This window comes from Trichomycterus rosablanca, chromosome 21, assembly GCF_030014385.1.
Source record: "Trichomycterus rosablanca isolate fTriRos1 chromosome 21, fTriRos1.hap1, whole genome shotgun sequence".
Taxonomy (NCBI): Eukaryota; Metazoa; Chordata; class Actinopteri; order Siluriformes; family Trichomycteridae; genus Trichomycterus; species Trichomycterus rosablanca.
Window position 1 is genome coordinate 20,016,673 of NC_086008.1, and position 13,863 is coordinate 20,030,535.

Consider the following 13,863-nt stretch of genomic DNA (forward strand, 5'->3'; position numbering starts at 1 on the left):
TTTTGCATGTTGGAGTCTGTTTGTTTCTGGAAGCCGGTGTGTGAGGATCATTCCTTTCCCTTGTGGGGACAAACGGGACTTGAACACGGTCATTAACCTGCTCCTGTTTAGGCATCAAATTCAGAATCGGCACATATTTACAGAAACAAATTTAATCTCGTAGGGAAAGTCGGTTATCACCGCTGCACACGTGTTGCAGGGGGCGTGCGTCAGTCACCGCTCTCCTCGGTCAGGAGTGGAAGGTCTGCAGCAGTAGAGGTGAAATGTGATCTAGTAATTCAATATGACTATGTGAATATGTGTTAGAGGTGATTATGTAAAAGAGTCAATTGTGTTAAAGAGCCAATTGTGTTGAAGAGTTGATTGTGTAAAAGACTCAATTGTGTTAGAGTTGATTGTGTAAAAGACTCAATTGTGTAAAAGACTCAATTGTGTTAGAGTTGATTGTGTAAAAGACTCAATTGTGTAAAAGACTCAATTGTGTTAGAGTCGATTGGGTAAAAGAGTCGATTGTGTGAAAGAGTCAATTGTGTTAAAGGGTCGATTGTGTAAAAGAGTCATTTGTGTTAGAGTCGATTGTGTAAAAGAGTCAGTTGTGTAAAAGAGTCAGTTGTGTAAAAGAGTCAGTTGTGTTAAAGAGTCGATTGTGTAAAAGAGTCAGTTGTGTTAGAGTCGATTGTGTAAATGAGTCAGTTGTGTTAAAGAGTCGATTGTGTTAAAGAGTCGATTGGGTAAAAGTCAGTTGTGTTAAAGAGTCGATTGGGTAAAAGAGTCAGTTGTGTTAAAGAGTCGATAGTGTTGAATAGTCGATTGTGTTAAAGAGTCGATTGGGTAAAAGTCAGTTGTGTTAAAGAGTCAATTGTGTAAAAGAGTCGATTGTGTAAAAGAGTCAGTTGTGTAAAAGAGTCAGTTGTGTTAAAGAGTTGATTGTGTAAAAGAGTCAGTTGTGTAAAAGAGTTATTGGGTAAAAGAGTCAGTTGTGTTGAAGAGTCAGTTGTGTTAAAGAGTTGATTGTGTAAAAGAGTCAGTTGTGTAAAAGAGTTATTGGGTAAAAGAGTCAGTTGTGTTGAAGAGTCAGTTGTGTTGAAGAGTCAGTTGTGTTGAAGAGTCAGTTGTGTTAAAGAGTTGATTGTGTAAAAGTCAGTTGTGTAAAAGAGTTATTGGGTAAAAGAGTCAGTTGTGTTGAAGAGTCAGTTGTGTTGAAGAGTCAGTTGTGTTGAAGAGTCAGTTGTGTTGAAGAGTCGATTGTGTTAACGAGTTAATTGGGTAAAAGTCGATTGTGTATAAGAGTCGAATGTGTTAAAGAGTCAATTGTGTTAAAGAGTCGATTGTGTTAAAGAGTCGATTGTGTTAAAGAGTCGATTGGGTAAAAGAGTCGATTGTGTTAAAGAGTCGATTGGGTAAAAGTCAGTTGAGTTAAAGAGTCGATTGTGTTGAAGAGTTGATTGGGTAAAAGAGTCGATTGTGCGTCTGCGTCCTCCCCCTGTTCCTCACCTCCACATCGTCTCTCTTTCAGAGCCTTTGCGAACTGCATGCCCCTGTTGGAAGTGGAGGACATGATGATAATGGGGAAGAAACCCGACTCCAAGTGCGTCTTCACCTACGTGCAGTCGCTGGTCAATCACCTGCGCAGATACGAGATGGCGTGTCGAGCACACTCGGATTTCTGAGGACGTATCTAAGCACCTCCTGAAGGCTTTTTTTCTCCCACAATGCTGTGCTAGAACTGTTTCCCGGTCCGCTTCTCTTTATACTGTGTTCTTCAGGTTGGGACGCTTAACTAAACCACGCTGGTTTTGGGACACCGAAACATTTACACCGTTACGCTCATGAGCTCATATCACATGTAGAATCATGACCATTTTCTTATGTCCAGTTTTATAAAGCTTCTAACCCTCTACGGTACTACGTCTTTATCCCAGCATGCACTGCATCAAAGTGTCAGGAGGTGACTACCTGGATGTTCGGCGACATATAGCCAAAAATATGTGGACACCCTGTTTAATCATAGTTAGGCTGAATAATCCACACACATTGAAAAAACAATGAATCGCTTCCATCTCCGTGGTCCTGACCACAACTCCTACACACATTTGGAATAAATAAATGCTGGACGCATTACAAAAATGGAGAAAGGAGAGGAAGGCAGATCCATATTTATGCTTGTCCAACAAGTTTGTGCTCAGGTGTCCACACAACTTTTGGACGTATATGGAGCTTGTGTGTCCCAAATATCAAAATATCTACCAAATTATGTCACGTTTACCTTCGCCAATGTGTTTAAACTCCCTTAAATACAGGGTTTTCCATGTGTTATACTTCCCACCCAGGTTCTGAACCAGTGGCTTTCCATACTGTGTACTCACACAACCATGTTTTGACCCCAGTGGCTTTCCATACAGTCACTTGTGTCTGTAAAGCCCTAGATCAGACCACTGACACAGCTAAAATTAGAACCCGGGTCTCACCAGTGCGCCCCAGACTGAATCTTAAACCAGTACCTTAATGCGTTTTCCGCCGAGTGATTCTAACCAGACGCTACAGCATGATTTCAAACTCTGTAGCACGATGTTAAGACTGTGAGGTGAGGAACCGCATCAGCAAACGTTCGGTCACACGTACAGACGTCACACGTCCCTGTTTTTATTGTTTATGCTTCACGTCACGGTTGTGAATTTCATTTTTCATTTTATTAGGTTTTTACTGAACCGTTTTGTTCATGAACTGCTTTTTTCTCAAAAAGCACAAACGACTCCTCGGTCACATCATGTAACTCGGTTAGATGTGTTTATTATTATTATTTGTTTTTGTGTATTTTTCCGTGCAGAACACACGACACTTGATGAAGACGTGAAGACGTCTCAGCCATAACCAAGATCCAGTATTGTTTTTCATTTCTGTTGTTTTAAATGAAGCTCTGACACTTTGTCATTCACTTCTATTCAGATTAAGGTTGTTTATATTATATAAATATATATATATATATATATTTGAATTTGACGTTAGTTTGTAACTATTGACGGACGATTTTATTTAATAGTATCTCGAGGCTTTATTATGGTTTTAGTTTCTATAACGTGCCAGTACTCTGTATTACTGTTAACGACCCATCAGAACAGAATTAGTATAAAAACACCTCGAATTTTATCATCCTGTCATGTTGCTTTTTTAAAATATATATTTCTACTATTCCTCTTATGTCACCTATTTACTAACGACCTATCAGCAGCTAAATAATAGTTCATACACTATAAGGACAAATGTACTGGGACACCACATCTATTTTTTAATTCATGTGTTTCAGCCACAATTCCTAACAGATGTGATGAACCAATTATTTAAAGGAAATTATCAGACTTCATGCTTCACTTTATGCTGGACAGGAAAGGACCTTTCCTAAACTGTTACTGCAGAGTGACTGCATCTGTGCACAAAGCAAACTCAATAAATACATGAAGAAAATCTCAGTATAAAGGAACTCCAGTGGCCTGCACAGTGCCCTGACCTCAGCCCTACTGACCAGCTCTGAAACCATTTGTATTTGAACCGTACAGACGCCGTCATCTTTTGACTGAATGGGCACAAATTCCCACAGACGTACTTCAAAGTCTTGTGAGAAGCCTCCTCAAAAAGGGGCTGCTGTTCTAGCTGAAACGATCACATAGGTCAGTCTATTTTAATGGTGTTTTTTAAAGAAGACGTCCAGCAAGATTATGACCAGGTGTCCAAATACTTTTGGCCGTAAATCGTATTTGTAAGTGTTGGTTATGATTAATACTCTAAATAAATAAGGTCAGTCAGGAAGGACTCACCTTTTCAGAAGAGCGGAAGCTTGTGTGGCCCAACAGGACGGGCGCTATTACGATGCTTGTGGTCAGGTGTCCAAATACTTTTGGCCATGTGGTCATTCTAATGTTTCTTAGTGTTCCCATCAAGGGATTTTATTTTTCTCGTCATACCATGGCTACCACGGTTGTCCTTTATGGAGCTGCACTGAAGAATATTACCCACGCTGCACTTCTGTACATGGCAAAGTGTTTTAAAGTGATTATTAAAACTCTTGAAAAAATCAAGTGTCTTGTATTTACTTTTGGCCCCAGTGGCTTTCCACTCTGTACACTCACACACTCAGGTTTTGACCTCAGTGGCTTTCCATACTGTATACTCAACCACTTGGCTTCTGACCCCAGGGCTTTTCATACTCTGTACTAACATACCCAGGTTCTGACCCCAGTAGCTTTCCAAAATCTGAATACCCATATAATGTTTTGACCCCTGTGACTTTCCATACTCTATGTACTCACTACCGTGTTCTGACCCCTGTGGCTTTCCATACTCTACACTTACCTACTCAAGGTTTGACCCTAGTGGCTATCCATATTCTGTACTCACCCACCCATGTTCTGACCCCAGTAGCTTTTTATACTCTTTTATATATATACATACATACACTAACACACCCACATTTTGACTGTAGTGGCTTTCCATACTATACTTACACACCCAGGGTTTGACCCCAGGGCTTTCCACACGCTATACTTACCTACCCAGGTTCTGATCCTAGTGGCTTTCCATATTATATACTCACTTAACCATGTTTTGACCCCAGTGGCTCTCTATACTCTGTACTAGCACGCCCAGGTGTTGACCCTAGTGGCTTTCCATTCTCTATATAATCACCATGTTCCAACCCCTGTGGCTCTCCATACTCTATGTAGTCACACTACCAGGTTCTGACCCCACTGGTTTACCATATTCTCACAATCCATTATACTTGGGATGAACTGAAATGTGATCAGAGGCTTTCTTGACCAACGTCTGTGCCCAGCCATACAAATGCTCTATTGTCCGAATGGGCACAAATTCCCACAGACATACAGTACTTCAAAGTCTTGTGAGAAGCCTTCTCAGAGGAGCGGTTGTTGTTCTAGCTGAAAGGATCACTCTATGGGATGTCTGCCAAGCTCATGGTCAGGTGTCCAAATACTTTTGGTCATGTTGTGTATTATTATGTAGCCTAGAATAAAAACAATTCAGCGCTTTTATTCACATCAGAATGATTTATTTTTTTCAATGAATTTTTTTTGATTGATTAACGAACACCCTGATTTACGCCCTTAAGAACGCAGATCATCAACCCCCAACCAATCAGATGATTTTACAGTTTGGGGCATCATTTAGTTCCCATGTGGGCAGGACCAGGGTTCCGTTCAGCCAATCGTGAAGCCAGTGGTTTCATTTGAGCTCAACGACGCAGCACAGACAGCAGGTTTGTGTACATGCATTAGAACGCAGACTGAGGCAGACATGAGCAGTTTCGTTTGTATCTGGACTATAAATCGTTGTGCGGCGAGTCTTTCTCAGGTCGGGATTCTCCTGTCGGGTCGGTGTCCGCGGCCGTTCCGGCGGTCTGGTGCTCTCTGAAGGGACTGTCCTTGGCTGGTGAGAATCGAAACTCCTCCGGGACTTCGTCTTCGGATCGAGCTTTTTTATAAAAGCCCAGCTCGGCCAGGAGTTCGTTGATGTCTGTGCGAGTCATGTCGGATAACGGGACGCGCTGAAAGAGACCAGATAAAAAGGTGAAATAACATTAATTACTGAAACACTCATATTCTGACCCTAGTGGCTTCCCATACTCTTTAAACTCACACCTAGGTTCTGACACCAGTGGCTTTCTATTTTCTGTATTCACACAACCAGGTTTTTACCCCAGTGGCTTTCCATACTTTATAGTCTCAGTTCTGATCCTTAGTGACATTCCATATTTCAGATTCATACAACCAGATTCTGGCTTTCCATATCTTGTATACTCACACACCCAGGTTCTGACCCCAGTGGCTTTCCATATTTTGTATACTCACACAACCAGGTTTTGACCTTAGTGTCTTTCCATACTCTATATTCATACAACCAGGTTCTGACCTCAGTGGCTTTCCATACTCTATATTCATACAACCAGGTTCTGACCTCAGTGGCTTTCCATATTCTATACTCACCTACACATGTTCTGACCCCAGTGGCTTTTTATACTCTATACTTACCGACACATGTTCTGACCCCAGTGGCTTTCCATACTCTATACTCACCTACACATGTTCTGACCCCAGTGGATTTTAATACTATATATTCACACAACCAGGTTTTGTAATAATGTAACTTCTGCACTTACGTCCAGCTCCTCATAGTAGTGGTTCAGGAGCACCAGCTCCGGGTCGGCTCCAGGGATGTGCTTCATCACTAAGTTATGGCTGAGGAACGGAGCGGTCAAGGACAAACTCCCCTACGTTTCAGAAATGAAATGCAAAAACTCCTGGAGAGGAAATAATGCAATTTAAATGAACCACTCCACCTACTGGTCTGTTTTATTTCTCATGTCATGGCACCAACATGGAGCAAACGGTTGCTGCACCTACACGCCCCTCTGTCCTGGAAAGCAACTGTGGTAAAGTACGCTAACCACTACAGATGAGATCTGGGGATCCAGGGTTCGAATATCAGCGGTGCTATCAGCCAGCTGGGTGTCTGCAAGGACATGATTGGCTAATAGGGGGGCGGCTAAAACAGGCATAAAAACCGTGCTGCTATGCGGGCCAGATACTGGAGCAGCTGAAACGCCACAATTCTTGGCAACCCTTTGTGAAGCCGCCCTTCCTGCCATTTATTCAAGCCGAGGTCAGAGCTCTAAGATTTAGGAAGGGTGTCCACATATTTTTGGCCTTATACACTATAATAATAAGTCACTTTAATGCTGTCAGTGTTTGGTTAAGGATACTAAAGAGGGATGTCCTGGGTCACAAAGGCCTTGACCTGAGAACAGAGAGGGGAAAAAAACAAACATCATACCAACAGACAACAAAAACAGTGTCGCTGTCTCAAGAGTTAAGCTGCATGCGCTGAAGGAAGCACGTGTTCAGCCAGTCGAAACCAGAAATGGCAAATTCATAATGATATGGACACAGTTCTTACCTCCCTCAACCTGTTCAACTGTCATCCTCCACAGCTCTAAAATACAAATACAAAATACAACATGAAACTCATGGTCACATCAAAATACTTTTGGCCATGTAGTGTATATATTGACGATAACAAACTCCCCCAGAGGATCTGCTGAAGTACCTACCCCCCCTCCACAGACTGTTTTTCATTCTGGCAGGAAGAGCTGCAGCCATATTATCGCGAACTTTGCACAGACTTTTCTTACTGAAGGAATGAAGGACTGAACAGAACTTTTTCCTAACCCAAACCAACGTCTCCACTCTTAGCTTAATCCCACCACTATGGTAGGACGGGTCTGTAGCGCGCGCTGTTATGGCTGCGAATTGCCAGATGGCTGCCTCCCGTAGTGGTTACTTTTATCCCTAACCCTGGCTGGTTGTGTGATTATGTTATGCTATGTTTATATGTGCTTGTGTGCTGAAAGGGTTTTTTTTTTTTCGTGTTACCATAGTGTGCTCCTTACGGGAACACAATCTGGTTGCTGTTGTTTTTTTTATCTCCTACTATCCCTATGTGTTCATTATTTCTTATTTCTTAAAAACCTGTCTTCCTGTCCTGTCTCCCCATCGTGTCATATTGAATGTTCTGGACGGGTTGATGGCTAATTTCGCTGTAATTGTACCTGTTGCAATTTATAGTGACAATAAAGTTCTACTACTACTACTACTACTACTACTACTACTACTACTACTATAGGGCAGTGAGAACCGCTTGGGTTTGTCTCCCTGAAGTCCAGACAATGGCCTGGTTTTATGGCGGATTTGATCTGCACTTCCTACCGAGCAATTTGCAAAGGAAACCAGGTCAGACATGCAAATGCAGGTTGTTCCTGTAATGTGATCTAGCTGTAACATCTTTGTTTTGACTTTTAAAGAAGTGGTTTTGTGTTTCCTGAGCTCCCCTTCTGACATGAAATAAAACATCAAGTGTAACATTCATTATTCATTATAATAGTTAAGGTTATTAGTATTTTAGTTATTACTATTGTTAAGATTATTAGTAGACACTTTCACTGATGTGAATAACTTTATGATAAAATAGTGCTAACAGCTCCCTCTGGTGGAGAAACTTCCACCTGCTAAATGCTTGTGACTGAGTGAGCTGCAAGACAACTATCATTATTATTGTTGTTGTTATTATTATTATAGTTAAGGTTACTAGTATTATTGTTATTATTAATGTTGTTATTATAGTTAAGGTTGTTATTATTATTGTTAAGGTTATTATAATTATTGTTGTTATTATTGTTATTATTATTATTGTTATTATCGTTATTATTATTGTTGTTATTATTATTGTTGTTGTTATTATCGTTATTATTGTTATTATTATTATATTTGAGATTATTATTATTATTATAGTTGAGATTATTAGTATTATTGTTATTATTATGTTGTTATTATGTTATTATAGTTAAGTTTATTGTTATTATTATTAAGTTTATTATTATTATTATTAAGTTTATTGTTATTATTATTATTATTAAGGTTATTAGTATTATTGTTATTATTATTGTTAAGGTTATTATTGTTTTTGGTATTATTAAGGTTATTATTATTATTATATTTGAGGTTATAATTTTTTTTATTATTGATGTTGGTATTATAGTTAAGTTTGTTATTATTATCATTATTGTTATTATTAAGGTTATTAGTATTATTGTTATTACTAATAAAGTTATTATTATTATTATTATTATTAATTTTAATTATTGTTGTTATTATTTATTTTCTTGTACACTGGATTAGATGATGATGATGATGATGATGTATGATGATGATGTATAGGACCTGGCTGACTCTGGTTTCATTTTATGATTTAAATCTGGCAACCCTGATCATTTAATCATCGCTGTTTAAACAATTTAATTCAAATGTATCAGATATAAAAGAAGAAAAATGAATAATGTGATTCTTTATTCGTGTTGCTGAATGTAAGAGATGTACAGATGTATCTGGAGAAACACAAAGCTTTGTGGAAAATGTATATGGATCACATATTAGCATTAGGAATAAAAAAATAATAATCCCATACAATTATAGTAAAATAAAACCAGAGACACTAAATATTGAACATTTTCATTCATTTCCACATTAAATGAATCTACAGGTTATAAATCAGATGAATTAAAGTATAATTGAATGTATTTATATGAAAGGTTGTCACTCACTTCCACTTTTGCTCTGGCCAGACCATCCAGCTTCTTCCAGTCAATTTCATACGCCAGGAGGATGGAGGGCAGAACCGCGACCCAGATCATGGACCACATGTCGCGGTCGTGAGGTCCGATCCGTCCGATCGAGCCGACGACTGAGTAGTAAAAATCCCCCCGACTGAGATGTCACGTCCGGATTGTGCCACGTAAAAGCGTCTCTCCATGGCTACATCCATACTCGCCTACTAGTGCACTAAACAGTGTGTGAGGCGGCCAGATGCGCACTACTTTTACACACTAGCTAGTGCGCTAGTATGTCATTAAAGGAAGAAAGGAGGAACCAGAGCCAACAGTTTTTCTCCCCGCGCATGCGCAATTTAACTCCGCAGACCTGCTGCTGCATGATTATTTATGTTGTTTATTATTATAATTTATATATTTTTATGAACACATAATATCGCGTTTATTATAAATGTGCTTCTGTGTGTGGAAATAGTCAGTCATTTGAAAATACACGGTATTATTCTGCCCTAATAAGAGAAATGTCAATGCTGTTGTATTTAGGGCTGTTTGTCATACAAACATGGCGTCTAGATGGCGACAGAGTACCTACTTAACAAAATAACACCAAAAATAACCCATTTTACTCGAAGCACGGTTATAATATTCTCTAAAATATTCTATAAAGTGCGTCAACAATTCTTAAGGCTTTATTTAGACAAATAATAATGAACCAGACCCACCTCATTAATGCAGTGTTACAGTTTTACTCAAAATTAGCCTAGATAACAACTCCCTCATCACATGCCCAACATCTCATTTTCTCCAAACTGGGGAATGAAAGGCAGGAATCACCCCAGACAGGTCGCCAGTCCATCACAGGGCAGACACAGACACCTGACTACATGTCTTTGGACTTGTGAGAGGAAACCGGAGCGTCCAGACAAAACCAGAAAGAGAACATCCAACCTCCACACAGAAAGGACCCTAAACGTCCAGCCGGGGATTGGAACCCGGGCTCTTTTTGCTGTAAGGCGACAACGCTACCTCTTACACCACTGTGCCGCCCAATTTACTATTACAGTTCCTGTACTGCTTGTACAAACCGGTGGATTCTCACAGAGAGTCACGCTATACCTGATGTGTTCCTCCACCACTGATGCTGCCACCTCGAACACAGTTAAAGTCGCGGTTGCTGTACCAATAACGAGAAACCTTATCACTCTTGGCATTAGAGAGTTGGAAAGCTATTTTTTTGTCTTATGAAAGCTGGATCCCTTATAGTGTTGATGTCATGTTGACAAGTTAACCCTGCTGATGTATATTCTACATCTAACACAAAACATCTAACAACAACAAAAAAGTAAACAGTTCAGCAATATTACACGTCTGACTACTAAAGCAGCTCTTTGCCTTTCAAATGCAATTATTTTTTAGCATCTGTCTTCATTAAATACAAATAAAAACGGCTAATAAATGCAAATGTAAATTAAAAACAGACAGCAGTGATTGCAGTGATTACAGCTGTTTAATAGAAAACAGCACCAGTATGTACCTGTATGCTTATTTCTTATTTGATGCCTGCAATACGTTGCAAAAAAAGATGGGACAGGGACATTATAATACTAATAAGTTTGTGGAATAATTAGTAACTCTTTTTTTTTTTTTTCTTTTCACAGGTGAAAGGCCAGCATAATGCCAAAAGTTCTGATAATCTGGACACCCATGAACGCACCGGGGCAGCTGTAGCCTAATGGTTAAGGTACTGGTTCATTAATCAGAAGGTTGCTGGTTAAAGCCCTGCCACTGTTGGGCCCTTGAGCAAGACCCTTAACCCTCAATTACTTAGACTGTTTACTGTAACAGTACTGTAAGTCGCTTTGGATACAAGCGTCCGCTAAATGCCAAAAATGGAAATGTAATGTGAACCATAATGGGTGTCTATATGTATTTAACCAACATAAGCTGCCATCTATAGGACAAAATACACGTTCAAAAAGGGAAGGGATGTAAACCAAAAAGCTGCTCCAGCATTTAAAAAAATCCCCAAAAAACAGTACATTTTGGTGCAATGTGGCAGCAGGGTGAGAAGAACATAGGGGCGCCTGTCACCCTCTTCAAGGTTAAGGTGAATAGGGTTTGGGGTGCAGATACAAGGCGCGGTCCATCATGTAGCATCCTTCGGAATGTCATGTTGGGTTTCCTGCGTGTGCCCGTGGAATCTGAGGTTGGTACCATGTGACGCAGGCGGTGTGACGTCTGTGTTGATAGGATCTCGGAGAAAAAGCTGAAGCTCAGGGCTGCTCGGTCGAAATTAGCATCAAATGAGGAAGCGGAGTGAAGACACTGGCACGGTTCCTTCCGCACGGTGAAGGACTTTCTTTTCCAGCTGCGCGGTGCCGAGCGCGTTCACATCCACCGCAGCGTTCACGCGTCTGGCCGGCGACGCGGCGGATCTTCCGTGGATAAAAATGTCTTCATAATTCGGAGGAGGTTCGTTCACCTTTCCTCTTCAGCGCGGCTGTATGTTCGTCTGCAGATACCAGCCTGACTAAACAAGCCGCCCGTCACAGTTAAGGAAATCGTTCTGCACCGGCTGGCGTTCCGTCTTGATCGTGGGCACCGGTAAGAACGAAGCCATCGCGATTAATACTGATTAATTAGTGCTTTTATTTGTCTGCGACCATTAAAAATAGACTATAGTCTATAGTTTTATTTTAAATGACTTCCCTGGATTGATGTTCCAGTTCATTCCAAAGCTGAAACTGGAAAGGTCCTTCCCTAGACTGTTGCTGCAATGTTGGAAGCATATAGGGACATATCATATAGGGACATATCATATAGGGACATATCATATAGGGACATATCATATAGAGACAGATCATATAGGGACATATCATATAGAGACAGATCATATAGGGACATATCATATAGAGACAGATCATATAGGGACATATCATATAGAGACAGATCATATAGGGACATAGCATATAGAGACAGATCATATAGGGACATATCATATAGAGACAGATCATATAGGGACATATCATGTAGGGACATATCATATAGGGACATAGCATATAGAGACATATCATGTAGGGACATATCATGTAGGGACATAGCATATAGGGACATATCATATAAGGACATAGCATATAGAGACATATATAAGGACATAGCATATAGAGACATATATAAGGACATAGCATATAGAGACAGATCATATAGGGACATATCATATAGAGACAGATCATGTAGGGACATATCATGTAGGGACATATCATATAGGGACATAGCATATAGAGACATATCATGTAGGGACATATCATGTTGGGACATAGCATATAGAGACATATATAAGGACATAGCATATAGAGACATATCATATAGGCACAAAGGGACATATCATGTCGGGACATATCATATAGGGACATATCATGTAGGGACATATATAGAAACATAGCATATAGGGACATATCATGTAGGGACATAGCATATAGGGACATATCATGTAGGGACATAGCATATAGGGACATATCATATAAGGACATAGCATATAGAGACAAATATAAGGACATATCATATAGGCACAAAGGGACATATCATGGAGGGACATATCATGGAGGGACATAGCATATAGAGACATATCATGTAGGGACATAGCATATAGGGACATATCATATAGGCACAAAGGGACATATCATGTAGGGACATGTATAGGGACATAGCATATAGGGACATAGCATATAGGGACATAGCATATAGGGACATAGCATATAGGGACATATCATAGGGACAGTTGTAGCCTAGGTGTTAAGGTACAGGACCAGTAATCAGAAGGTTGCCGGTTCAAGCCTCACCGCTGCTAGGTTTCCACTGTTGGGCCCTTTAGCAAGGCCCTTAACCCTCAATTGCTTAGATTGTATACTGTCCAGTGGCTTAACTACAGGGGGGACAGGGGGGCAGGTGCGGCAGGTGCACTGGGGCCCATGGCAGGGGGGGCCCCTCCACGACATTAACTCAACCACCCACCTCACTGCCCCACCCATTGGCTGCACGTTTTAAGCATGTATTATGGCAAGCAAAATTGGAAATATATAGCAAACACTTATGTATATGGAATAATATATATATGACATTTGTTAAGGGGGCCCAAATTTTTGGCCTTATAGTTTATTAGACCTCTCACTCTGTAATTATAAAGGTCCGATTGTTCATCACTGCCTGTCCAGCGGAGTTTAATCCAGTTTTGATCCAGTTGTCCAGCAGTAGGGACGTTATAGCATTTACATACTGTTTGCTCTTTATAAGCTTTCATGTTATGCAAGACCAGACTGATATTGGGGACCTGTTTATGATCACATGCCAACACTGGTAACATCTAGCTATACATTTTTACCCTGATTAAGTAGTTCTATAAACAACTGCAATCAGAAATACATCCCCCAATGAGAGTAAGGATTTATAACTCTAAGCGTTCAAATGACACCTTTATTAATCAAATAATGCAGCAAATAAACAAAAAAAATCAACCTCAGTTATTCAACCTCTTCATAATACTGCTGATCTTATCCTACTGCTGCTAGTCTGTAGGACCTAAAGTTGGGTCACGACATGAATAACCCATTGAGACTCAATAGCCAGCCTTTATCTGCTTCCGCTGTGATGTGAGATATAAACACACCACCCAGAGATTTGCAAAGAAGTTAAAC

The 13,863-nt window shown here is 40.1% G+C and overlaps 2 protein-coding genes across 4 annotated transcripts in view; one reads left to right on the plus strand and one right to left on the minus strand.

The window, feature by feature from the left end:
• Nucleotides 1-4,069, plus strand: part of smtnb (smoothelin b) — a 58,140-nt gene extending 54,071 nt beyond the window's left edge. For all 3 annotated transcript variants that reach the window (XM_063017757.1, XM_063017758.1, XM_063017759.1), the window contains one exon: nt 1,517-4,069. The gene's annotated coding sequence lies outside the window, so the exon portion shown is untranslated. The remainder of the gene's footprint in view (nt 1-1,516) is intronic.
• A 977-nt stretch (nt 4,070-5,046) lies between these two features.
• selenom (selenoprotein M) lies at nt 5,047-9,361 on the minus strand. Its single transcript, XM_063017918.1, has 5 exons — nt 9,167-9,361; nt 6,967-7,002; nt 6,773-6,807; nt 6,170-6,248; nt 5,047-5,557 (listed from the first exon to the last, which is right to left on the minus strand). Exons 1-5 carry the CDS (start codon nt 9,263-9,265, stop codon nt 5,333-5,335), a joined length of 474 nt encoding a protein of 157 aa, XP_062873988.1. The 5' UTR covers nt 9,266-9,361; the 3' UTR covers nt 5,047-5,332.
• Nucleotides 9,362-13,863: the final 4,502 nt, after the last annotated feature.